This window comes from Strongylocentrotus purpuratus, unplaced genomic scaffold (assembly GCF_000002235.5).
Source record: "Strongylocentrotus purpuratus isolate Spur 01 unplaced genomic scaffold, Spur_5.0 spur5_scaffold_16, whole genome shotgun sequence".
NCBI classification, from domain to species: domain Eukaryota; kingdom Metazoa; phylum Echinodermata; class Echinoidea; order Camarodonta; family Strongylocentrotidae; genus Strongylocentrotus; species Strongylocentrotus purpuratus.
The window spans coordinates 11,110,468-11,137,423 of NW_022145601.1; the positions used below are offsets into that span (position 1 = coordinate 11,110,468).

The following is a 26,956-nucleotide window of genomic DNA, read 5'->3' on the forward strand; positions in this document are numbered from 1 at the left end:
TACTTCCGGTTCCGCTGAAACATCATGTGAGCCGATCTAGCGTCCTTAGTTTCATGAATTCTGAGAGTTGAATTTTGCAGTTTTTGCATCCAAGAGAGAGAAATCAAAAGTAGCCACATTAGCTTCAAGTTGACTCAGACATTTTGGTAATGTAATCGTTGGAATATGATTGTGAATGTGAGAATACTGTCGAGTCGACGTCGTGAATTATAGGAGTGGAATTTCAATTGATTGACATTCATTCATTGCATTGCACTGTCATTGAGTCATGTTTGCTATTTGTTGATTGTTGTAAAAAAATGATAGAACCTAGATCTAGACCTAGACTATACTCATCTAATTGTTATGGGGTTACTTAAAACTGTTTAAACATGCATTAAGAATATTATATTTGATCCTGGCCATGATTGTGTTATGTATTAAGCCGCTAATTGTGCAACCAGTCCATATCCACAGAAAATGAAAACAATTCATGATGATTTTGCCATCAACATGATAAGTGCATTCATTAATTTACCCTTCATTATAGTCTTGACTCACTCTTATGTAGTCAACTCTTACAGGGGGTCAATATTTATGATGTTGAGTGCTACTTGATGCATACATTTTTTTTTTAAATCAAAAGGAAAGGCAAAAGTGAAACCTTTACTTTTCATGTTTTTGTTTAGACCGAAAGCGTCTCTGATATCAACTGTTGTTCCGCTGAGATTGCATCTGGCTTCTCTGACCGCCTCTATGGGAATGTTGACAAATGTCAGTTTTATTAAAGAATGACCAGATGGTTATTACTGTCTAGTTTTTGTTGAGCGTCCGGACACTCGGGTGTCTCATCCCCCTCCCCCATCAACATTCATCATGATTAAGATTTTTTATGTTGCTGTTGGATCTAAGGCCCAATTGGTTCTAGAAAATATCTTAACAATTAACATAGACTGTCTTCACAAACTATGGTATTGGCTATTGATTGAAGGTCTAGTTTAACAAGTTATTTGTTTTTTATTTTTTTCTGCTAGAAGAAATTGAATTAATTAAACCATGGAAGAAAGAAACATGCCAGGCTGACCTCCCTTCTAAGTGCCATATAAATAGGCAAGTTGATTTCAAACATGCACATGACTACACATGGACAAATCAGAGGAGAAGGAGAAAAGGAGAAGAAGAAGATGTTAAAGAAGAAGAAATTCATCCACCTCTTTATATGACATTTTTTGCTCAGCTCCAAGATTATTGCAAACTTAAAATCATTATAGCTCAATATTTTACCGATGTCTCCATTCTACGAATTAATTTTTCAGATCGTTCATGGTAGATTGAGAGCAGTTCATCATGGCATTGACCAACCTGATCCCAGCTCGTTTCTTGTGCCTCATAGCTCACCTTGTTATCACTGTCACTCTCATCTGGTCGAGGGTAGGTCAAACTTCGGAGCTGTCGTAGATGTAGGAAGGGATTTTCTTAGGGGGGGGGGGAGGGGTGAGGATCATTCAAAGGAAGAAAAAAACCTCCATTGAACAACATCCCTGAAATTTTCTGAATTTGCTCTATTCTTGGTCCTGATTATCGAGGTGGGATGGCGTTGATTAATAAATCGTTGGCATTCGAGAGAGAGAAAGTATGTATGGTATTTAGTACCAGTACATTTTTTAATGGAGTTCCATAGTAAATTTTTAGTTGAGTCCCATATTTTTGAGTTGAGAAAAATTAAGAGGTTGTCAGAAAAATGAAGAAAAGTGTAAATAGACAGGACTCCATGATATCAAATTTTTAGAATGAACAGAGAGCTACGAATATCATTTCATAAGAGTTTCTGGCTTTTATACTGTATAACATTGAAGCTATTAATATAGTGTGAGATGAATTGCTTGCCTACTGAGGCTAGCCTAGAACAGTTTAAATTTGCTTACAAACTAACATGAATTACTTTGGTCATCTTGGTTGAACTTGAAGTGCTTTATTTTTTTCCTACAGAGGATTTACTTGTCCTTCCTATTTGATTCTTGTTGATTTTGTTCTTCTTCATAGGATGCCAATGTGCGAGCTTGTCTTTCTGAAACATATACAGACACAGAGTACAACTCAGCTGATGTGTCGTAAGTATAATACATGTATATCAAAAGATCATTGTTTCTTATATATGACCCTTTTTTTCTTCCATAACTCTCTTTTCCCATGTCAGATATTTGATAATGAACCTGCATTTAACCCCTAATATACATGTTTTGAAATTTTTAATTTTACAACATTTTGTCATATTTTGAATTAAGCAAATTATTTGAGTATTGTGTACTTTTCTAGTGAATTTTTGAATTTTGTTCCTCATAGTTTGGTTTTCAATAGGTAGACATGACATGTAAGAATTGTCCCAGTTACTATTTCATATTTCTTGTTTAAATATGTAAGCAAGCTGTATAAACATGCCAATGAATGAAAGAATAAATATATAGAAGATATTATCTTCATTTAAATTTTAAAAATTTCAAATGGGTTTGATTTTTGTGTGGAATAAGAACAACAGTAACAAGAGTTTTTATTGGTAAATTGGTATAAGACCAAATTTCATCGAAATCCATATTGTTTTGATCAGTTAAAAAACAACAACAAGACAAAACAGGAGCGGTGAGCAAATTACTCTTGTCAAAGCCAGAAAGAGCTCCCATTAAACCCAAAAGGATACTTTACAATGAAATTCATGTTTTCCTTTAAAGATATTTTATTTAAAAAATAATTTTTCATGACCGAACACAAGCTTAATAGTTTTCAGACCTGTAACTTATTTGTTTGTCCTTGATTTTTCTCTTTGTTTTTCTAGATTGATCATAGGTCTGTCTCTGAGTATTTTGTTCCTGGTCATTGAGATCATCGGCTTCATGTCAGGGGTCTCCATGTTCATTCATCCAGTGGGCCTCTTGTGTATCCTTTCTAAGAAAAAGTGCTGGACCTTTTTTCATACAACTTTCAGTCTGTAATAATTATCACGAGCTGCTGAAATAATTGCGTTTGATTGGCCACGGGAAATTTGATGTAGAACTGTGGCAAATGTAGTTGACAACAAGTTTTATGAACAGGGCCCTGAAATTTATTTAGGGTATGATGAGGGTTCTTATGTTTTATGTTCTTGTTTTTTTTTGTCTGAGCCATTAATGCTTGACAGCTACCCATTTTCAAGATGAAGCTATGTACACTCAGATAACTATCTTGGGGAAAATTGTATGAGGGGAAGTTTTACTGACATAATTTTTCTTGGGGTTTATTGTCCTGGGAGTTATTATCCTGGATGTCATTGTTCTAGGGATATTTATTATTCTGGGTGGTAGTTGACAGTCCAGAGGGTCGGTGTTCTAAAAATTAGCAATTCATATGTGAACTAGCTGCTTTTGAAAAATGAATCATAAAAGGAGAAGACTTCTGAACTACTTCATAAAAACACATAAACTAGTTTTCACATTCGCTCTGCATGTTTACTTGAAAATTTGCTTTATTCGTCGCACCTGTTAAATATTGAACAGAAAATATAGTACAGATATTTCCTTGTTTTATGCCTTCACTCTCATATTTTTTAACATCTAAATACTCCCCTCCCCCCCCCCCCCCCCCCAAAAAAAAATAATAATAATTGATGAACATTTTATTATTATAATTCATTGAAAATGATAAATGCTTCTAAGCATTTGCACAATTACTCCTAGAATGAATTGATAGGACCTTAACTCTGCACCATCACGTCAACCCTCAGCCACTGCCTGTCATGCGAGTGCAGCCATTGCTCTGTCCTTGTATCTGTTTGAGGAGTGGCCATGCTACATATTCTGGTACATCTTTGGCTTCTGCAGGTGAGTTGATCTGGACCCTGTTTCATAAAACTTGTTATCAATAACAAGTTACAAGCTACTGTTATAAGCTACTGAAATCATGGCATCTGATTGGCTGTGAGCAAACTTGATATCAATAACAAGTTACAAGCTACTGTTATAAGCTACTGAAATCAAGGCATCTGATTGGCTGAGAGCAAATTTGTCATAGAAATTTTGCATCTGTCATAGATAAAAAGTTTTATGAAATGGGCCCCTGGTGATATGCTTTAAAGGTCAAGATTTTAAAGAAATCTTATGGGGCGTTCCAAGAAAGTTGTGATTGATTGCAAGTTGCAAAACTTACAACTAATATAGTTTGCAATCGATTGCAACTCAACTTTCTTACAACGCCCGTGGCCCCACTAGTCTCCTAAATTTCCTAGGATTTTGTCAGGATTGAAGTTTTAACAATTGAATTAAGATCTAGCTTTTATTCTCCCCTTCTCTCTCTCTCTCTCTCTCTCTTACTAATGGGGCATTGCAAGCAAGTTTAGTTGCAATCAATTGTAAATTTGCAATTAATCGCAAGACTTACGCTTGATTTGGGGGATTAATTTGCAATCGATTGCAACTTTCTTGCAATGCCCCATAAGTGGTGTTATGGCCAATAGGGTGTACCAAAATGAGAATTGCAGTGCACACATGTGTGTTGAAAGGTTGTAGGATGACTGATAGATCTTCAAAGGTTTTTGGGGAAAAAGCTTCTTCTTCATATTGTTGCAAAAACATTCTTTCCATGCTCATTTGTGTCTATCTTTGTTTGTCACTTTCATTGTTCGCTCATCTCTTTTTTGTGATATACATGACTGTATCTCTGCTTTTGGAAAGTGTTATTATTCTCTAATTGAGTTTATTTGCTTTGTTTTTGTTTTATGTTTTGAATGGTCTTTAAAATGTTTTTTTTAAAATCACATCTAGAAAGATTCTTAATTTCTTTTTTTCTCACCCTTTCTTTGACAGTGCCTTTCCAGCTGTTGTTGAGATAGGAGTTTTGATAGCTGTGCTTGGCCTCAAGAAAGTCAGGTGATGATGTCACATGACTTCAGAAAGTCAGGTGATAACTGATAATCCCAACATATTATAGTGAATCAACTGCCAAAACTGACAAACATGAAAAAGGATGTCTCTAGATACAACTTTTTATGGAGGTTCTTATCACTGTGCCTAGACTGTAGAATGTCAGGTGATGATGTCACATGATCCCGGCTGTCATGTGATCATCCCACAACAAGATCATCGTGTCAACTGCCAAAACTGACACATTGGAAAAGAGATCTCTTTATCTAAGCTTTCCTTGGGAGTTTAACCGCTGTGTTTCAATTGGAGGAAGTCAAGTGATGATGTTTGCAAGCTCCTGGAAAGTAAGGTCATCATCACACTATGGGAGCATTGTATCAATTGCCTTAACTGGCATATGGGTGAAGAGATCTCAAGACCTAAGTTTGTCTGAGGAGTTTGATCGCAGGGCTTTGGTCGGAGATAGCCAGGTTATAACATCATGGCAAGCAAATGAAGAGGCCTCCTTCGCATCAACATGTAACTCTGATCTAATTGATGAGACTGTTCTATAGACGCGATGGCTATGTGGTAGAGCATTGGTCACATAACCTAGAGATCCTGGTTTGAAACCAAGTCAATGCGCTAGTGCCTTTTAGTAAGGCATTACTCTTTATTACCAAGTCCGTCGTCGTCGGTCCCCCGGTTGCTTACTTACATGTACATCCGACATCTTGTGGAGGAGTTTGTTGTTGAAATCCTCCATTCATTAGGTACTTCACATGAACTGCATTCATGAAACCATTTTTGCTTTTTCAGCCAAGAATTAAGTTATTGAAATTTGTTTACAATATATTGTAAAGCATAGTTGTGTTCATGGATTAAAACATTTAAAAACCTTTAATACAGAAAAATATGTGTTTTGAAACCCATTTTTTTTTTTTTTTTTAATTCTGTGTGATGTGCATGCAGAAATGTAATCAAGGACTTATATGGTTTTAGAAGACTTGCCAGCATGAGCTAAAGCTCCAGCATGGCTTTAGGCTTTGGCAAGTATATCCTCTTGCCAATGAAAAATGTGATTGAATGAGTCTGAAGAACATGTAATGAAGTGCCTTAATCCCTAAATCCTGGCAAAAAATTTGAATGACATATGTTATTGGACTCTGAATGTCTTTTGATTTCATCTTGAAACAGAAACGGGTATCTTCAACAAGTTGCTCCCATGAAACGATATCTCATGCCCAATTTAACAATGAAACAAATCATTTAAAGTTGACATTTCAGTTTTGAATGTTGCTGTACAATTTCTCAAAAACACTTGGTGGTATATAGGGCTTTATTCCTTGACTGTCAGTAAAGCACATAATCCATCATAAAATATTGTACCCTTTGAGAATAGTGGTTCTGGAGTGTATTTGTTCTGCAAGAACTGATTTTATTCTTACAAAAATTACAATGTATTTTCATGTCTTAATTGAATGTATATATTGAAATAATGAAACATCACTGCAAGGTACTATTAAATTAGCCAAATTATGCAAAAATTGCTTTTTCTGAATCGTTTATTTGTGTGTGTGTGTGTGTGTGTGTGTATCTAAGACATTTCAGTGTTTGCCAAAAGGAAATGTTGTGTGGATACTTTCTGAAGTTTGTAGTTTTAAAGCCCCACCGTCCTACTTGTAGCTACTTATACTTGTAGCTACTTATACTTGTAGCTATATATACCTCTATATAGAAAACTTCCCTGATCGGTGCCTGTTGGTCCCACATGATCCTCTTTTCTTATGTTAGTTGAGAGCTGAGCTGTCGGTGACCTCGCCGTGTGGTCTAATCCCTTCTGGCCCAGACTAAGTAGTGTTGACGGTCTTTAAAAGGAGTATCTTGCTGTCATTAATGATAATGATTATTATTGGTGATTATAATACTAATGATAATAATCATTATTGGTGATGATATTGTCTTACTGAGAATTTTGAATAGTACAGTGTACCTTTAAACTTCATTGTTTCCTCATTGAGGTTGGGGGGGGGGGCATCATCCTATCACACTATAATTTTGTTCGCTGAGAAATATGTTATTATTAGGCCATTTTCATAATGTATTCAAAATGATGTCTCTTTGAAAGTAATTTCATTCACTTGTTATGTATATTTGTATTTCAATAGTCAGAATGTGAATTGCATACATCAATTGTTGCTAGGTAGGACAAACATCGTGGCTTCCCCATACCTAGTAACACTTCATATATGCAATTTGCATTCCGACTGTTGAAATACGATTATTGTAATGTTGAATTAAATGATTTCAAACTAGGCTCTTAACAAAGACATGAATTAAATATTGATTTCATAACAAAAAATGGTGTGTTCATTCTTTTACATAGAGATAATGCCTTTCTGACCCAAACTTTATTTCTAATGATGTATTTTTTAAATGAAAGAGTTACAGAGGTGAGCATTAATGCAATCTTCCCATCCATATGGTCTGTTTGGAGCCACAAAGATGTACCTCCTGCTATTTTATACACAGAGTTAGCAACCCTGCGGCCCGAGACAGATGATATGTACTGTAGCTACAATTAAAAAATAAAACAAACAAATGACAATATAAGGAAACACAATAGACTGCTGTATGGATTCTTTTCAAACTTTTTTTATTTGTCTCCATCAAATTAAAAAAAAAAGGGAAACACTGCAAGGAAGACATAACAACTGTCCAATCGAATGATAAAAAGATCTACTCATCTAACTACATATACCTCACCGAACAAAACAGTGAGATAGAGAGAGAAAAAACTTGCACTAGGTGAACTGGCAGAGCCGTTCGTCATATATTCATCATTCATGATAATAACTAAAGAATAAATACTACAGTGGGAGGAAGAGGGATTGAAATCTATAATTCAAATTGTGATTAACTACAAATGATGTGAAGGATATCCTTTTTTTTTGGAAGGGGGGGGGGGGGAGGGGGGATTCCCCTGATCACAAAGGGTACAACAGTGGTATAATCGTCATGGGTCAAAGGTCGATTCAAAGAGGACAAAGTCACATGGGTGATATTAGAGGTCAGATACTATAAAGGGGTCATATACCTGAAGCTGGTTTATAGTACATCACATTTTCAAAATGTCACTTATTATTTCAAAACCGATGAATACACCGTACATTAAACCTCTACGTCCTGTCATCGCAGGGACTTCCCCGTCTAGAGGACGTACCCTTCCAACAAGTCTTTACACACGTTTCACAGCAAAAAAAATTGAGTCGATTATTAAATGAACAATAAAACAATCCACAATATGGCACTGCACCGTTTTCAAGAATTCCTGCCAAACACCATTCAAACAATATACAAAGCAATTGAGTGTCTTCAGGATTTTAAAAAACAAAACACTTTCATCATATTTAAAAAATTTCCTGGAGTTCTTCCAAACATCCATGGTGCCATTTTACCATTCAACTTTGATTCTTTACTACTCATACTTACTGGCACACACTAGTCAAAATTGGTGAAACAATATACATATCTCCTTTATAAAATACTTTATCTACAAATATCAACCAACATCAATACAGCATTTTCTGTGTATCATACAAAGTATTTGATTTTCCTCCCTCTCTTCCAAAAACAAACGAAAAAAAGGTAAAAATAGACAGTACTGTTACAACACAGGTACTAAATTAAAACTCAATAAACATTTCTTTTTGCACATTGAAACCCATATTCAGAATGATAGAAAATTGAATTAATTCTCTCTTTTTCCTTCAACATATCAAAATAAATGGCCAAAATAAATGCAGAACATATAATACTGTCAGATGAATGAATACATTATGTTGTCTCCTTTTTTGATAATAGTACAATCACATTGTTGTAAGTATTGCCCGTTTTTGCATGCAATCTGTATTTGCTTTTAGTAATGCGTCATGCACAATGACGATGGCCAGTTGTGCATTTTAAGCAAAAAATTCAACCAATTTCAATATGATTGATATATGCCAAAATTATGTTCTATATTATCTGGTCCATAATGCAATTTTTCAACAAATTACTCATTTAGAGAAACTCATATCTTCAGACAAGAGTTTAAAAGTTGTATTTGTGATGAGCTTGCAAATTAGAATTTAGTATACCAAAACCAGATCGTCTTCGTTCAGTTGCTGTAACTGCATATATCCACTGAAAAAAAAAGTCAGAGAAATTTTGACAAAATTACTCTCTTGGAATGCAGAATTCCTTTGCACATCAACCCAAAAAACAAAATCAACAGAAAATAACAACACACACACACAAACACAAAAAACAACAAATTATCATCACACTTTTGGCTAAACCTAAACAAATGAAGTATTCAAGAGGTCCAAACTGTCCGCGGCGCACGAATATCATCGAAAACCAGAAGAAAAAGAAACGTAAACAGGCATATTATCTATACACGCCAATAGGTACTTCTATATCTAGTCACACACTGTTTTGCATCATTATAATTATTTCACAAACTGTAATTCTGCACTACACGAGAGTGCCACAAGTAATAATATACATTTAAACAAGTCATATATGTTCATTTTTTCAAGAAACAAGCTGTACCTAAATAACAGCTTGAAGTCATTTCCAAATATAACATTTTCTCCTGATCAAGAAATCTCTGAATCAAATACAAACTAGAGCCTTACTTAGTCATGTATATATTACAGAACAACGAGATAGCAATCTTTGTATAAGTATTTCTTCTATAGACAGTTGATTTTCATGAGAAAAAATGATGAAAAAAGAATCCACACACCAAAAATGTTACTATGTTCACTCTTTCCACGAAATATAATTTATATACATTGACATTTATCATATATATGTAGGTATTGCTTTCTTAATTGTGATGTGTATTATATAAATGCCTATTAGAATATCAATATATCACAGCACATACACACATTCTTTCTACAAATTCCTGAAAAATACTTCACGTACGCGTACAGAGGTTGGAGACTAAAATTAGCATCATTCAAGTATGCCTACAAAATAAGAAGCAGCTAGCTAAACTCTAATGATGCCTCTAAGATTAACAAGATATGAACCCCATTTGGGATAGTTCGGAGAAACATCAATGTACTAAAGCGCAAAACATGGATATGGTATTCTAATATAACTACATTGACAGGGTGTTCCATTAAAACTAATTTACTACAGGTGCAAAAGATTGATAGGGTATTCTAATAAAACTACATTGCCAGGGTTTTCCATAAAACTGAATAAGTCGTAGTGCAAACATTTGATAGGGTATCCATTATATATGTAACCATATTGACTGGGTAATTCAATATAAGTATAAAGCAATGTTGTATTTCATGAAAAAGTGAGAAGGAGAAAATCTATGAAACCAAAGTTTGAACCAAATTGAGCAAAAAGGAAGAGCTATGGGTGTCACTGTAATACATAAGATGAAGACAATATTGAAGGAAAATGTCTATATATATTTGCATTTTGCATTATTCCACTACGTAACTTGGTACGACTGTTAAACTTCTTAATAGAAGTTTATTTCTAAAATACATTATGAAGAAAATAGAAAGTTACACATTACACAAATGACAGTTTTATCCGCAAGTTAAAAGACAAAATACATAAAAAATCTATGTTTCTTATTGCCACAGAGAAAGTAAACAAGTTCAAATATGTTCAAAGGAAGATGATGTGTAACAAATGGTAATTGAAAGGTTTAACGTAAATACAGGATTCGCCAATATTTGCAACGTTTAAATTGCCGGTGCTGATAATTTCAGAAAAGAGAAGACTTTAATTTTTCTTCAATTTAATGAAGATTTGATGAAATCAGAAGAAAATGCTTCTCAAATGCAGCTACTCAAAAACCCTTGAATTATCTAATCCCCTTTCAACAAAATTCCAGTATATTATTGCCTGATAGTAACTCAACTACAATATATTAACTTATTTTAATGATATAATATAAAACATTCTATTGAAAAAGATATGGAGACACAATGAGAAGATGGAAGAAAAAGGAGACAAAAGTATTTCAATTATGGAAGGACTATGATGAACTAAAACTTTTTTATAGACAAAAAAGGAAACTTGAGCTCGAGATCTGTTACAAGAGATTTCATGTATGTGTGTTTTCCAAAGGGAAAATTGCAATTATTTAAGTGTTCACACTTCACATTATTATAAAAGAGTAAAACATATCACCAGTAGGGTAAGGAAGATTTTGATTGTTAAACACTCTGCAAAGAAAACAGATGTGACAATACATCTGAAAGTAATTATACAGTTATTGGTTTTGTAGCCTTTTTTGTAAAACTGTTAATATTCATTTCCCAGGGTGGTATTGCCTAACATTTTTAACCCTGTAGTATACTTTCCATTTAATTACCAATTCCATTCCATTTCCCTTAAAAATAGAATTGATACAGAATTTTCATGACTGATGTATGACAAATTGTCATGTTGTATTGCTGTTGTCACTGTTTGCACTAGAAAAACGTCTCTTCAGAATTACATGCATATTAATATATAATGTGATTGTGGAGATAGATAACCTCTGAAAGAAGATGAAGCTAACATGTTAGATTTTGTTATTGCATACACTAAAAATAGGTTGGAAGAAAGTAATGTGAATTCCATTATGTTCAATAAGCTTTGAATATATATATATCTTCATCGTATATAATACCTTTGTAGAGGAACTGAGCCGTATAAGGTTATGAACAGCAAATCATGATTAATGCAAGTACTCTGTGTTGATATTTATGCAGATGCTTTCATATGTTTCAAAGATACTGTGGGAGGTTTATAATTTGGTCTTAAAGAGCCAGGGTGGCCTCAGTATAAATAATGCTCTATTTGAGGGCCTGCAATTATTACTACCCCAGCATTGCCATTTAATACACCTGGGTGCAGAGAGGCAAATGTGGGTAAAGCACCTTGTCCAAGGATGTAAGCACTGACCAAGGTTTGAACCCAGGACCTTTCATATGAGAGTCAATGGCCTTTGTTTATACACCATGGTGGTCCCATTTAATGTTCTAAATGGGTCACCTACAGAAAATGAAAAATCCTAAAATATCATCTCTTTGGGGTCATCAGAAATAGCTTTAATAAAAAACACTTGCCAAAACCACAACCATTTAAAGACCTGATCTACATTTCTTTCTGAATTCGGTTCTCTGATACAAGTGATGTTCATTTTTTCAATCAATTCATATATATATATATATATATATATATAGCATAACTTTATAGTGTTGTTTGATAAGAATTTTTATCCAAAGAAATATTTGCATTATTCAGCATAATGGAATTCACAGCTATGGTCTCAAATATACAGACACATTCACATTAGTAAACCCCATTTATATCTAACTACGATAAATACAAATCTGTTGATATATGATGTATGTTCACACGAACGTGTATAACTTGCTATACAGGAAGCCCGGGAAAGGTCATAAATATTTATATCTATAGCAATTCACTATTCACTCTAGTATACTTCAATACCACAATCTCACAGTCTCACAAAGTTATAGTATCTGTATCCTAATATAGAGTATAAATTCTATAAAACAGCTTCACAAGAATATAAATCAAACATCAGTTATATTTCACTATTTCACTTTAAGATAAATGACTAAATCTGCACATACATAAATTATTTAAATAAATACTAATAGTACGGTGAAACTCAATTCAAAGTAGGATGGACTGACTTAATTTAAATGAAATAATGATAATAATAATAATAATACATGTGCATTGCCTTTCCAGTAATATATAGTAATACTCTTGCACTGATGCCAGTAAATGGATGGATTAAAACAATTGTCAAATGGTCAAATATGAATACAAATACTGCAAAAATTGTCACAATTTCAAACATAATAAAAGTCTTGTCAAAGTGCATGATTATACATCGTAGGAGCTATGAAAGTAATTCCACAACTACGCGACTGTATGCTTAGTGATGTCATAATTGATTTCCCACATGAAAGGTGAATCGAATTTATGTAGCATTTCACCTATCGTGAAAATAAGTATGTACTTGGTAAATCTGCATGATATGAAAAATATGTAAACTTATTTTTTTCTAACAATATAAATTAAATGGTTCTTTGGTACATGTATATCCCTTGTTGACTTTCAAAAGTCAGTCACATCAATTTTTACCATCGTCCCTGTAGGAATTTCTGGTTACAACATATCTCCTGACATGTTGATAAAAACAGCTGCTATAGGGTGAAATAAAAGATTGCAAATCCGAGGTGCTGGGAAGATAGATATTTCAATAGATTTTACTCGGAAGCCGGGGGAAAATACAGCGGTGCTCTATCACTCATCGGTTTCACTCTTAAGTTTGTTGCCAACCTTAAAGAGATAATCTATACAGAGTATCAGGCGTCAAATGTATTGTAGAGAAGTAAATAGTTGAGGAACATTAGATTTCCTCCAACGCTCTCCCTAAAGACAATAACCTGAAGGAAAATCAAAGCACTGCATGACAAGAAAACTCACAAACCTTTTCCAACACAACAAAACACATTCTACGTCAAAATATTTTAGAGATACATATGTCAATTCAGTACGAAACTGGTTCATCCTCTGAAACATAGTTACCTCATCAAAGTATTGCTTTCTTATACACTTGTTGAATAGAACAAAAAGGAGCAGCAGCTCTCGCTCAGGGAGATGGAAGTATGAAGATTTTTCTTTTTTTTAGAGACGATGTTTGCGACTGTGTGAGTCCATCTGCGTCATGCCGATGACAGCCTGCATGCAGCCTTGACGAAGACAGTGGAAGTGGGAGTACTTCTGAGAATACTTGCAATCTGCAGTGATGCACGTCTCAGATGAAGTGAACTGCTTGAAGCCGGCAGCAGACACCGCTTCCGTTTTGGCGTGTTGCTTACGATGGATAGGCACCTTGCCGCTGTCGGTACAAATGAAAGGGCAACGTAAGCAGTGGAAGTGAGTGTTTTTGGCCGTGTACTCGCAATCGCTGCGGTCGCAACTGACCGAGGCCTTGAAGCGCTGGAAGTCATCCTGGATGATGCTGTCAACACGGTCATGGTGCTGGGCGTGCTTGTACATCATGGTCTTGCCGGCAAACTTGTAGTTGCATCCAGTGTGGCGGCAGTGGTAGTGAGTTGTGTTCATGGCGAACTGGCAGTTGTTCTCACCGCAATGGACGTTGCGCTCAAAGCGTTCAAACCTCTCCTGCATGGAAGAGTCCAGGGGGCCTCTCTTGTAGCGTTTGTACCCAGAGGGCGCCCCAGGATCTTCTTCGACCAACGTGAGAGGGCGCTTGTGAGGATTGGGAGGTGAAATCCTGGGAGGGGAGATGATAGAGGACTGGCGAATCTTCCATCGACCTAGCTGGAAGTTGGGCAGCACCTGAAGTCCAGTCGGTGGATTGTTCATCGGGTTTGACGTGCTTGGAGCCGGGTCTTCTGCATCCAGAGGTGCAATGGGCACGAGGAACTGATGTGAAGGCTTCGGGGAAGGCCCTCCCATGATGAGGCCGTTGGGTGTTGACAGTGAATGTGGAACGGCTAGGAGAGATGGCATTGAGCCTGGGGGTGGCGACAGGAACATGCTCTGGAGGGACCCCGGCGTGTTGATGGGCATTGCGTGTGACATCATGGCTATGGGACTTGAGGAAGTGGCAAGCTGGTGCAAAGGGCTAGAGCTTGCCAGGGACACCATGGTGGGGTGCATGTGGTAGGGACTAGGAGGTGAGGCGAGGGCCCCTGGGGGTGAGCTCATGTTGCCAGGTGGGGAGTGGTTGTTGAGAGGTAGAATAGGGAGAACTAGTTGCTGCGGTCCTGTTGGAGAGTTGTTGTTGGGGCGGTTGAAGAACTTGCCATAGATGCGGCGCATGTGCTTACGGCCGTGAGACTCCATCTGTTGAATCTGTATCATTATATTAGAGAGAGAGAAAGAGATGGAGAGAGAGAGAAAGAGAGAGAGAGAGATGGAGAGAGAGAGAGAGAGACATGGAGAGAGAGAGATGGAGAGAGAGAGAGAGAGAGAAAGCAAATTGCATGTTAACACAACCAAAAATGACAGTATGGTATTACATATACATAACTAATCTTTAAGCTTGGAAATATGATAAGAAAAATGATAAGAGTTCAATAATTCTATATGAAATATCACTTTTTTAAAGTATCTATCATTGTCATAGAAGAATTCAAAAGAAAATATTCTTCAGAATTCAAAATTAATCATAGCAAAGAAAAACAATATGGAACGACTTTAGTGATGTTACGTCATTTAACTATTTATGAACAGAGGTCTAAAGTCATATGACTGTCATACTGCCAAACCGACTCCCAACCGACTCCAAAATGACTCTAAATTGACAAAGGAAATCAACAACATCTTGGCCATTCAAGGTAGTACAATAATTCACTCTATCCAGTGTGGGTCTGGGAGGTGTTTCACAAAGATCCTAAGTTGAACTTATCTCTAAGTTGGCCTTAACAATTATGGAAAGCCGTTAGCATCTATGAAAAATATTTTCTAACAGTTATTTTAAAAGGCATCAAATGTTGTTTCAAATCATTCACATTTTCCGTTTTCACGTTTTACCATACACGTTTTCCCCAATAGACTGTAGTGTTATGAAAACCGTTTGGCAAATGCAAAATTTGATTTTGATTTTCAATCATACATATCTTGATAATCAGACAGGCGATCGGTTTGTAAAAGTCATGGGGTTCCTGACTGACCTGAAGGTTTATAATTATCATTGCAGCATGAGCAAAATCAAGGATTCTTTTAAAGGATCTAAGACAAAGTTCCAGGTAAGTCCTACTCAGAGTTAAGTTTGATTTAGGATCTTTGTGAAACACCCTCTAGGTGTCAGTCTTGTCTGCGTGACTGGAGTAAAGAAAGAAGCCAATGCTCACCTGCAGGAAAGAGAACTGGCATCCCTGGTGCATGCAATGGTAGTGCTTGTGCAGCAGGTTGTACTTGCAGCCTGGACGCCGGCAGTCCAACTTGCGGCTGAACTGGCGGAAGCTGTCGAAGATGAGCTTCTCGTTGCTCTTGTGGTCGTGCAGCATGTCGGGGCTCTCGGTGGCGAAGTTGCACTCCGATCGGGTGCAGTGGAAGTGCTTCTGCCCGACCAGAGGACACTCTGTCTTGGAGCACTTCCCTGGGTCCACCTTGCAGTAGCCGTTGTCGTTGGCTTGGGCGGGGGGAGGTGCGGTGAACCACTTCATCTGCAACATCAAAGACAACAATTGCCGTCATTCAAAGAGGCAGTAGAATTTCATAATACAGTCAAACCTGCTTTAGTGACCCCCTGTCTACAAAGACCACTTTTTGTGTGTCCCTTGGGCGGTCGCTGTAGACAGGTTTGACTGTACCACATACATATTTCCCTGTATGGAGCTGATGCTTGGACATGAAATATTGAACCTAAACACAGTTTTCTATTTATTACCAGGTTCACAAAAAAAATTATACGTGATGCGCATCGCAGTGTTGCCAATTTATGGCATGAGCAAGGATCCCGTTTACTAGATAATTTCTGCTATAGAGCTAATGGAAAATCAACAACAACATCAAAAATCATTGTCACTATAGTTTCCTCTGTCTCCGAGACCTCTGCCATTGCAAACCCAGAACCAGTGTAAGAGTGTACAGAAACTATACGTGTATAATTACAATAGCCTTTGGGTGAACTTGAAATAAAATGACAGAAAAGGTTATCTAATGACTAAATTTACCATGAAACAACTGAACAATAGTAAGTTTAAAGCCTCACTGCACTACTGGTAGCTACTTGCTCCCTCTATATAGAATTTAGTGCTTAAGCGGTGCCTGTTGATCCCCCATGATCCTCTTTTTGTTATGTGAATTGAGAGCTGATTTGATGAGATAACCACCTGTCAGTGACCATGCAGGGTGGTCTTATCCCTCCTGTAAACTAGTACAGATGGGCTTTAAATGTCATGACCAAACTCACTGTTTGGTCCTTGAGTACCACTTTTGGGGGTTGAGTCTGGTCGATGGGAGCACCTACGAATGCAGGTTTATCGGTGTCGCTATGTCGGATGGATTCAAGCTCTGGATTCTGATGATGCTTCTCGTAGTGAGGCTTCATCAAGCTGCTGCCTGTATGGACCACCTCTCCACAGTAGTTTCCGGTTTCAAGCTCTGCAGAGGAGGAGAAGAAGATTATTGATGAGTGTTTTCAAAATAATTGTATCTCTTCCAATGCTAGTTAAAGATAAAGTTGAGTTCTGGTCATGGAATTGCATTGTGAAAGAAACGTTGTGGAATCGATCAACAGGGGTTGACCATCTAGCAATATGAGTATTGGTGTGTACTGCAAGGTGCTGTAATCATCAAAATGATAACAAATTTGGCCCAGTCTTGGTCAAGTTACAAGCTCTGTACACAGAAAGATGCATATGGGACTACACAAATGGTGTCGGGGCTACTAACCTTGATTTCCTTATCTTTCTATGCTCATTACTCAGCAAGTATACATTTTCTACCAAAATTGTTTGGCAAATGATATTTATTTGTAATCTGGAAAATTCAGTGTAAGTTTTGTTTGATTCTGTGAGAATTTTCTTTTTTTAACCAGAACTCAAGTTTATCTTTAACCTACAAACGTTTGGTCAATTTCTGTGGTTGGGCAATCTAAAGTTGCTCCAAGAACTAACCGACTGCATTGAATAGAGTTGAGCAGAGTTGAACAGAGCTGAAGCTGTGACTTACCCACATACAGTGGTAGTGTGCCAGGGGGCTGAATGGACAACCCTTGAAGGTATTCTCACACGTCTGGCCATGCTGGTAGTAATGAAAGTCAAGCTCTTCAGCCTCGTCGCTCATCAGATGATACCTGTCGTCGAAAGCAACACGGTGATGTGAGGGATTATTAAAATGAAATGACTGAACAGAACATGCATTGCCTTTCAACATTCATTAAAGGGACCCATTAAATGTCCCATTTGCAGGCCAAAAAAATGAAAAAGTTAAATTCCAACTGCATTTGAAAGATAATACTAATTTAGAACTTCCCTAAAAAAGGCGGGGCTTGAAAATGTCCTCAAGTGGGAAAATAACGACTATTAGTTGTCAAATCGACTTTAGGGCTATAGAGCCCAAAAGTAATAGTCTTGATTTTCAGACAATTGTACCGAATGGTCATATGTTTTATGCTGCGCAAAGATTCAATCAGTTTAATCTTGGCCATCACAAGAAGTGGGTTATTGATGTAGACAAATACTCATGTACCCTTTACAACTCTTTTCATGTATGTTATTACCAAAGAAGAAAAAAAGCCAGTCAGTCACTCAATAGTGTCTGACAGTGAAGTCTAGCAAGTAAACGGTTTTCCTTGCATAATTTGAATATGAGGACACTGCTAATGTTTAAATTTCACAGATAGGACATATATGACATATTCATAATTCCTGCAAAGTTCTACAGCATTTGAGGTTGGCTGCAAAAGGGACATAGTACCTTTAAAGAAGTTATAAGATGATGATGTGGATCCTAATCAAATGATTGGTTGAGAACGTATAGTGACCAGGCATTTATTTTGCCTAACACATAATTTTGATAATGACCGGTCATTATCAAATGCTAATGACCGGTCATTAGTAAAATCATGTTATAAAACATCATTTTATAAAACAAATAAACCATAATATCATAAAACAAATAGTACACATCATTTTGTTCGGGCATTATTAAAATTACTCACACTCGATACCTTCACACAGTCCAAACACCCTCGGCTATCGCCTTGTTTGGGTAATTCTTACTAATGCCCTCACTGCTGTGAATTATTTGTATAATAGTCACTTTTACTACTACACTTATTGCTACATTGTTACATACCTTGTATGCTTGTTGACGCCCTCTTTTGACCTGAAGTACTCTCCGCATCCTTCCACTACACAGTGATAGTGACCCTTGTACAGCAGCTCACAGGCAGAGTGACAGTGGTCATTGGCAGTGTACCTAGATAGGAAGTAGTGACAATACACAGGGATGCCAGTTAGAATTGATCAGAGGGCCTGAAAATAACCTAGAATGAGCTACTTTGTTCACAAAAAAGCCTGAATTATGGTCTGAAAATAACTCACCAGGGCCTGAATTCAGGCTATTGCCTGAAAACTGGCATCTTAGTTGGATTAAAACATGATGAAATAGTTTTTTAACAATTATTTTAATTTCATGTTGACCATATCAACACTAAAATGATGTCAAGATGATCAAACTACCAATTACAATATTTTTCAACAACAAAAAAATGTGCTGAAAATGAGAAAACCAAGGTAATAGGATTGAAACATGCATAAAATAGTAATTTTTCCAAACATGTATTCTTGAGAGAAACTAGATGGAACTTCGACTGCGCGCAGTCGAAAATGATGCCTCCGTCATAGAGCAATTTTACAAACCAAAACAGAAGAAATTTTTGAAATTCAAGTTCAATTGTAATCCATTAAGAGGTTCTCAGAATATCGTGATTACAAGCAATTTCTCATATACATATATGACCCTTTGATCTTTGACCTGATGACCCTAAAATCTACTCAGTTCATTGGCTCTGCAAGATGTCCTGAGTTAAATAGTAATCCATCTGTCAGTTCTAATGAGAATGCGTTCACAAGTTATTTTTGGATACATAATGAGCCCATGACCTTTGACCTCATGACCCATGAATCTACTCAGTTCATTGGCTCTGCAAGATACATACATGATCGAAATTTGGCAGGAATCCATCAATCTGTTCTAATGAGAATGCGATCAGAAGCTATTTTTGCATACATAATGAGCCCTGTGACCTTTGACCTTTGACCTCGTGACCCCAAAATCTATTCAGTTCATCGGCTCTGCAAGATACATACATGACCAAAGTTTGGCAGGAATCCATCGATCGGTTCTTGAGATAATGCGATCACGAGCTCTTTTTGCATACCTAATGAGCCCTGTGACCTGTGACCTTTGACCTTGTGACCCCAAAATCAAATCAGTTCATCGGCTCTGCAAGATACATACAAGACCAAAGTTTGGCAGGAATCCATCTATCGGTTCTTCAGATAACGCGATCACGAGCTGTTTTTGCATACATAATGAGCCCTGTGACCTTTGACCTTTGACCTCGTGACCCCAAAATCTAATCAGTTCATCGGCTCTGCAAGTAACATACATGACCAAAGTTTGGCAGGAATCCATCAATCGGTTCTTCAGATAACGCGATCACGAGAACGGGACGTACGGACGGACGGACGGACGTACGGACGTACGGACGGACGGACGGACAACCCGAAAACATAATGCCTCCGGCTACTTCGTAACGGAGGCATAATTAAAAGTATAAATGCAACAAATGTGTGATTTCAAAATTCCTAATACAAGTGAGTACAAGCTATTGTTTTTATAGTCTGGTGACAGTCAATGGAGTCTTTACTTTCAGTTTTATAAGTGTATTTTTTACCACCCTCAACTCACCTTCTGAAGTACTTTTGCCAGGCCTCTTGGTCCTGCCTCATCTCTCCATCTCTCGGCTCTTTCTTGATAGTGATAGGGCTGACCCGGGGCTCTTCCTCCCTCTCCAATCTCTCCCCCTCTTCCTCCCCCTCCCCCGCCATTTCTGCCATCTGGCACGGGGGCGAGATGAAGGAGGCGATGGGAAGGTTGAGGGAGTCGTTGAGGTCCTCTCCCTCCTTGCTCTTGTTGTTGTCCATCTCGGCTATCTTGGCAAAGCCGGAGGGTAGCTCGTCATCCTCTTCATCGTCTTCCATTCTCTCCACCTACACACAAGAATGTTTAATGAGTTGGTTAGTCATTGCGGAGACGGGGAGTTCAAACAAAACTGGCTATGAAGTTGAACCTATCGTTATGAATTCGTTCATAGTGTTTTTCTTGTTAAAACACAAATGAATTTAGCAGACATGCATTTTTAATATTAGTCTTAGAGCATCCTCATCATCATCTTCCATTCTCTCCACCTATACAAAAGAATGTTTAATGAGTTGGATAGTCATTTCTGAGAGTTCAAACACAACTGGCTATGAAGTTGAACCTTTTGTTATAAATTAATTCATAGTGTTTTTTATCTACTTAAAACATAAATGAATTTAGCAGACATTCATTTTTAGTACTAGTTTTAGAGCAAGAACTTTCTCTAGATTTCTGATGGTTTACATTTTTTATATTGTACAAGGGCTTGAACAGAACAGACGATAGGGGCAATGACAGTTATTTATAATCTGGGCCCTGTAACACATGTATAAACTGACTTACAATCAACCCCAGAAACATGGTATGTTCAATTCATTTTCATTTTATCATACCATGTATTGTATATATCTGTAATATCAAATTAATTGTAAGATATTATTTATTGTACTTAATTTAAAGGTAAAGACCAGTAATGGTCATGCGATTGCATTGTGAAAGAAACGTTGTGGAATCGATCGGAAAAGGTTGATCATCTAGCATCTAGCATCTGCAAGGTTCTGGAATCATCAAAATGATAAGAAATTTGGCCCATTCTTCGTAAAGTTACAAGCACTATACACAGAAAGATGTATATGGGACTACCCTATATCTCTCACAGACCATGAGAGAAACAAATTTACCTAATATATGAATTAGTCGGCGGTTTCCCGGCAAATTTTTTATCATCATGTATTAGTCAAAACATATTCTTTCACATGATTGGTAATGAGAGCTTCCATTTCATTTTTTGAAATTGGGGCGTTTCCAATACTGGTCTTTACCTTTAAAATTGACTGAATGTGACACAATTAATTTGAAGGAGATATGATTAATTTTGGGGAGAGATACAATTAATTGTATTTTTTAAATGTTATAGCACAATGTTAAGAGATCTTTGAATCTACTAAATGAACGCTCCTACTTACCTGTGAATATGATTTGTCAGGCATGCTGAGGTCTGTGGGCCTATCCTCATCGTTAGAGTCAAGCTCTGCAGCTACCTGCTGCTGATAGCGGTACTTGTCATACATCTGAAGATCCATTGGTCTCTCGTCTCCACTCTCATCCGAAGAATGGTGTCCCTCTACCGTGGTTGCAGCAGCAGCGATTGTATTGGTGATGACCGACGTCGCAGAGAGGGAATCGGGCGTGGCCCTGTGGGTGTCCTGATGGTAGGACCGCACCGGGTCAAATGCACCGTGACCTGATGATGATGATGACTCCAGGGAGGAGCCGGTGTTTCCTGAGGCAGATGGGGCTGAGGTGATGACGGATGACTGGATGGCTTGGACGTCAGGGCGTGACGCAGAGTGGTTGGGTAGCGCCATCATCTGGCCGGCTAGAGGTGATGTCTGGCTGGCTCCCAGTGCGGCAGACTGACCCGCGAGGGCTGCACGCTCCGCTATGGATGCGGCGCCGGGGTCGGACTTGAAGATGATCGCGGGGCAAGGAGGCATGATGAGGGTCTTCTCGCCCATGGCCATCTGAGAGCTGTTGCCACCGTGGAGACTGCGGTAAGTCGGGTTGACGCGAGGGAGAGGCAGCTTCATCTTCGGACGGATGGAGCGCATGAAGTGACGACCTGTCTCGTACTCCATCATGCGATGGCGACGTTCGTGCTTGCGCTTGTGAGAGTGCATCTGATTGGCGGCCGTGAAGGTGAAGTTGCAGCCATTGCGTATGCAGTGGAAATGGTTGAGAGTATTGGAGTAACGACAACCGTCAAACTTGCAGGCCTGTATGCAAGAAGAACAAGAATACAAGTTATTTCTCATGCAAATCCTTCTTGGAAAATCTTGCACTGACTGGAAGAATCGAGGGGAGGAGGAGAAGGTAGCTAATGAGTAGCTTAAGGAGTGGGATTTCTGAAAGTGTAATTGATCTCCGGGAGAATGAATTACTTCATAGAATACGGGATAGAGAGTTGTGGCATTCCATGGTCGCCAACATCTCAGGACATGGCACGTACAGAGAGAGAGAATCCTTCTTGAAGTACCTTAGACCCTTCATAACTGAATAAAAGTTCTTGGTCACCCTACACTGCCTGAATTCTTAACTTCAACCCTGGACCAAAACACCAAACCTATATGTATCACCAAACCTAATCTAAAAACCAATAGTAAGCATAACCCTCACCCTATTTATTTGACAAAACATAGCCCCGAGCATGCCATTCATCCGCTTAGTAATCTATCAAGCCACGGCTTACCTCATGTTTGGAGAACTTCCTAAAGCCATCCTTCCTGTAGATATCATCCTTCATGTGAAACGTCTTGTGCTTCTCAATGTCGCACTTGTTCTTGAAGACAAAGTCGCATCCCGGACGTCGGCAATGGAAGTGGGTGGTTTTCTGCCCGTAGAAGCTGCACATGGGAAGCCCGCAGTCCTCGGTGGCGCGGAACCGCTGAAAGCCGTCGCTGAGGAGCGTGAAGTTCTTCTTGTGGAAGTTCTCGTGGGTGAGGACGTCGGAGGTGCTAGTGTACACCTTGTGGCACCCGTTCTGTAGAGAGATAACGATGTTTGACCCTTGCGTTACTCATGGTCAGATTCACAATTGGTCTGCTAAGAGCCAGAAGGACATTAACCAACTTTACTTAAAAAAAGAGTTAAATATTAACTCTTCAGGCTTTTAATAGTAAAATCTATATCATGGTGTACCGAATATATGATGTGTGTCGTGTGTGAAATTGTTCTTATCAAGTGTTTGCAAGAATATAAAATGTACAACTGTCTTTATGAAGTAGATACAAACCTTTAGAATTTGTTAAACCACGTTGATCAACTGATGTACCTATTGTAAAATGTAGTCTCCAAAATAATAAAACTCTATTCACCATAATTTTTTTTTTAGCATATGACATTTAGAGTATATATATAATTTTTTAAATCACGGAATAAAACGGTTCCCCAATATTTAATCCTCTATATTGTACATTATGTCAAATTCACACATCTATCTTTGATTAAATCATACATGTACGCATGAGTGAAAATGAATGTTTGTTTAAGCTATGTGCAAATTACAACTATACCATTCTATTAGGTACATGTAACAATTAAATCTAACATGCTATAATCAAGATTAGGCCTATACACATGTACATGTATAAATGGAAGAGTTTTTTTTTTTTTTTGCTACTGAATTCATTTCTGCAAGCTATTGAAGAAAAAAAAAAGAGGAAAATTAATATTGTACATGCAGCTAATAAACAAGTAAACATAGATCTACATGAAGTCATGCATATGAGTTTGTCCAGCCAAACAAATGAAAGAAGTTTTTTTAATTTTTATACAGTTTTGGAAGCAAATATACAAACACGGGATAGAGAGTACTAATTTTTTTACAATGTGAAATACATTGCACATTAAATAATCAGAAATACAAATTGGTTGTACATGAAGTAATACAGTTAATCGGAGGAAACATATATTTCAGAGATGACATTGCCTTCAGAAAATGAGACATTATTACAAGTATATATTCATCTATTTCTCAATACTGCCAATTTGATCATCTTTCTTTATAACAAAAGTGCAATACACAATTCAATAGACGTTGTAACAAGCATGTTTCAACAAAATAGATATAACATGTGTGCTCTTTAGGCATACTAAGCATAGTAAACAATTTACTTTTGTTTGACTTGATTGATGAAATGGTACTTTGGCATCCTTTTGGACCCAAATAGAATGTTCAATTTTCATTTATGGTAAAATGTTTGGTATGTATATTTCATGCAGCGTGCATTTATGTACATATACCGTTATATTGAATGGGAAGCATGCATTTTAATTGAGTACCGGTACTAAACGTTGCATATCAATATGTATATGTACATGCAGATGCAAGTGTGCATTCCAGTTGAGCACTAAATCTACATAATTGACTGGCATTATTACCTACTTTACGATAGAAAATAAAAGAGGATGAATACAAAATTTGGAAAATAAAAAGAGACCCAGTCCCTTAAATTTGTACAAAAAATGTTAGATAAAGTTTGTTTCTTTAAAAGAAAAAAGGTTACTATAATGAAAGTAAAAATTTGCATGTATGTAGCAGTATAGCTCAAGCAAAAATAGGGAAAAATATTAAAGGTATGAAAAGCGCAGTAAATTAATTTGTTTGAAAACAGGGCGAAATCAAAACTTGTTCTGACATAAAAGTTTTATTCTCGACCTCACTCATATATAACTCATACAGGAACATGATTTTCAAACAGGTCTGGATATACCAGCTTCAAATCATCAAATTGGCATCAGTTAAAATCATCTTGTGCTTGAAATTCTGAAGACAAACTGCATTACATGTACCATTAACCTGTATGAATATCACTTACTTCTTGCAACAAACTTTGATAATTTGTACGTGAAAATTGTAATCTTACATGTCACTTTAAACCTCCCAATTCAAAGGCTGCAGTGTATGTCATTCTTAAAGTGTTGTACTGTAAGTTAGTATCTGCATTATGAACTGTTACAGTAGTAGATTTTTATTAATCTTTTCTGTTACTACTTACACTGTGTATGAGTTAAATTGACAACATTCTAGATCAACAGATAATGCAATAATGACACTAAAATTGATTCTGTATACTGATGTGTTAAATCTATGTACATGTATATCCTCCTTCCTCTCTAAATGTGGAATCTGTTGGATCTAAATCACAAGGTGAATTGGTTGACAGTCTAATATTACTAGAAGGCTATACGGCTCGATTACAAGGTACATGTAGATCAGTGGTTCTTAACTATAAAGGGGTCACAGCTGGTTTTCAGGGAATCACAAAAGGCTTACACATGGATATGAAAAAAGTCCATTTAGATTCCTTATACGTGTATATGTAATCTGTAATATTGGTAATTGCATTGTTTCACAAAAAGCTATTTTGGCCTTCTAACTAGCATGTAAGATTTCTTTTTTGTTTTTTTTCCCCCTCCAATATTGTTTCAGAGGTAAAGAGAGTGGCCAAGAATACCTGACGTGGGCCCAGGGGCAAACTTTGGGGAGGAGGAGGGGGGGGGGGGGGGGGGGTCAGATAGAAATAAGATAGGGTTGAAGGCAATTTTTGGACTATAAAGAGGTCTGAAAAAATCTCCAAATAAAAGAGCAACCACAAAAATATTACCAATAAAATAAAGCATAAATCTCTCAATTTGATAGGTTTTAATATCAGAACTTGAAAATGAGATTGAATTTTCTACCAGGGTTGGAGGAAAGGGGGGGGGGGGGGGGGGGTAGGAATAAAAAAGAAGGTCAAGAACCACTGGGAGGGAATACTATAGGGAACAAAAATGGTTGTACAAATTTACACCAGAGAACAGCATGCAACTTGTTCACATCATATACGACCACCACTCACGACACAGAATGAAATCACTGCACTACATGGACTCCAGCTACATGCCACCAAGTAAACTTTATTTCAAACAAAAACCCCAAAGAATAGAGAAATACAAACGTAGACAATCATTTTATAGGGTATGACTGACTGATCAAAACAAAAACATAACATTACAGCAATGGAACTAAAAAACAAAAAGATTCACTGCACGATTTCTGTAGACTAGCATGCCATGAGGTGTATTCTGTTTGTGCATCGTGTTGCAATGGACATCAAAAATGAAGGAGATGACATGAGACAAGCAATCGTCAATCAAGCAAAAACAAAATAAAAGAGAAAGAAATCAAACCAAATAAAAACAAAAACACGGCACTACAGGTACGCTCCACCAGTTTTCAGCAAGACGGCAAGCCATTTTTTGTGTTTTGTTTACCTGCATACAGTGATAATGTGTGTTCTTCATATTAAGAGTACAGCCGGGGTAGTAAGGCCGGCAATCGTCCGAAGGGCTGAAGCGCATGAACCCGTGCTGGAGGGAGTTGTCTCGGCGTTTGTGCCAGTTGTAGTGACGTATAACGTCCTCCTTGCGTGTGAACCTCTGTTGGATTATTACGAGTATGGAATAGTCTCTACAATAAGTTTGCTTCATCAATTAACCAATATTGTCCTGAGTTGTATAGAAATGACTACTTCAAGGTATCAAACAAGAAAAGAAAAAAAATAGGAAGAGGGAACAAAGTCCTCCTTCTCTGTCTCTCTCCTTCTCTC

The 26,956-nt window shown here is 37.3% G+C and overlaps 2 protein-coding genes across 2 annotated transcripts in view; one reads left to right on the top strand and one right to left on the bottom strand.

Moving 5' to 3' along the window:
- Positions 1-6: 6 nt before the first annotated feature.
- Positions 7-5,761, top strand: LOC576129 (transmembrane protein 107). The gene is made up of 6 exons (XM_030986783.1): positions 7-146; positions 1,296-1,410; positions 2,023-2,090; positions 2,810-2,910; positions 3,734-3,830; positions 4,812-5,761. The coding sequence occupies exons 2-6, from the start codon at positions 1,327-1,329 to the stop codon at positions 4,876-4,878; spliced, it is 417 nt and encodes a 138-aa protein (XP_030842643.1). The 5' UTR covers positions 7-146; positions 1,296-1,326; the 3' UTR covers positions 4,879-5,761.
- A 1,725-nt stretch (positions 5,762-7,486) lies between these two features.
- LOC576335 (zinc finger protein castor homolog 1) overlaps positions 7,487-26,956 on the bottom strand; it is a 75,600-nt gene continuing 56,130 nt past the window's right edge. Inside the window, exons 10-18 of the mRNA XM_030987367.1 lie at positions 26,622-26,786; positions 23,056-23,346; positions 21,773-22,582; positions 20,355-20,656; positions 18,735-18,857; positions 17,552-17,730; positions 16,846-17,036; positions 15,782-16,096; positions 7,487-14,780 (exon numbers count right to left, since the gene is read on the bottom strand). Coding sequence (XP_030843227.1) covers positions 13,584-14,780; positions 15,782-16,096; positions 16,846-17,036; positions 17,552-17,730; positions 18,735-18,857; positions 20,355-20,656; positions 21,773-22,582; positions 23,056-23,346; positions 26,622-26,786 — 3,573 coding nt within the window. The 3' untranslated portion in view covers positions 7,487-13,583. The remainder of the gene's footprint in view (positions 14,781-15,781; positions 16,097-16,845; positions 17,037-17,551; positions 17,731-18,734; positions 18,858-20,354; positions 20,657-21,772; positions 22,583-23,055; positions 23,347-26,621; positions 26,787-26,956) is intronic.

Coding starts and splice junctions, on each gene's coding strand:
- LOC576129 (XM_030986783.1), top strand. CDS start 1,327: ATGGCATTGACCAACCTGATCCCAGCTCGTTTCTTGTGCCTCATAGCT. Junction 2,091..2,809: donor TACAACTCAGCTGATGTGTC/GTAAGTATAATA, acceptor TTGTTTTTCTAG/ATTGATCATAGGTCTGTCTC. Junction 2,911..3,733: donor TCATCCAGTGGGCCTCTTGT/GTATCCTTTCTA, acceptor GTCAACCCTCAG/CCACTGCCTGTCATGCGAGT.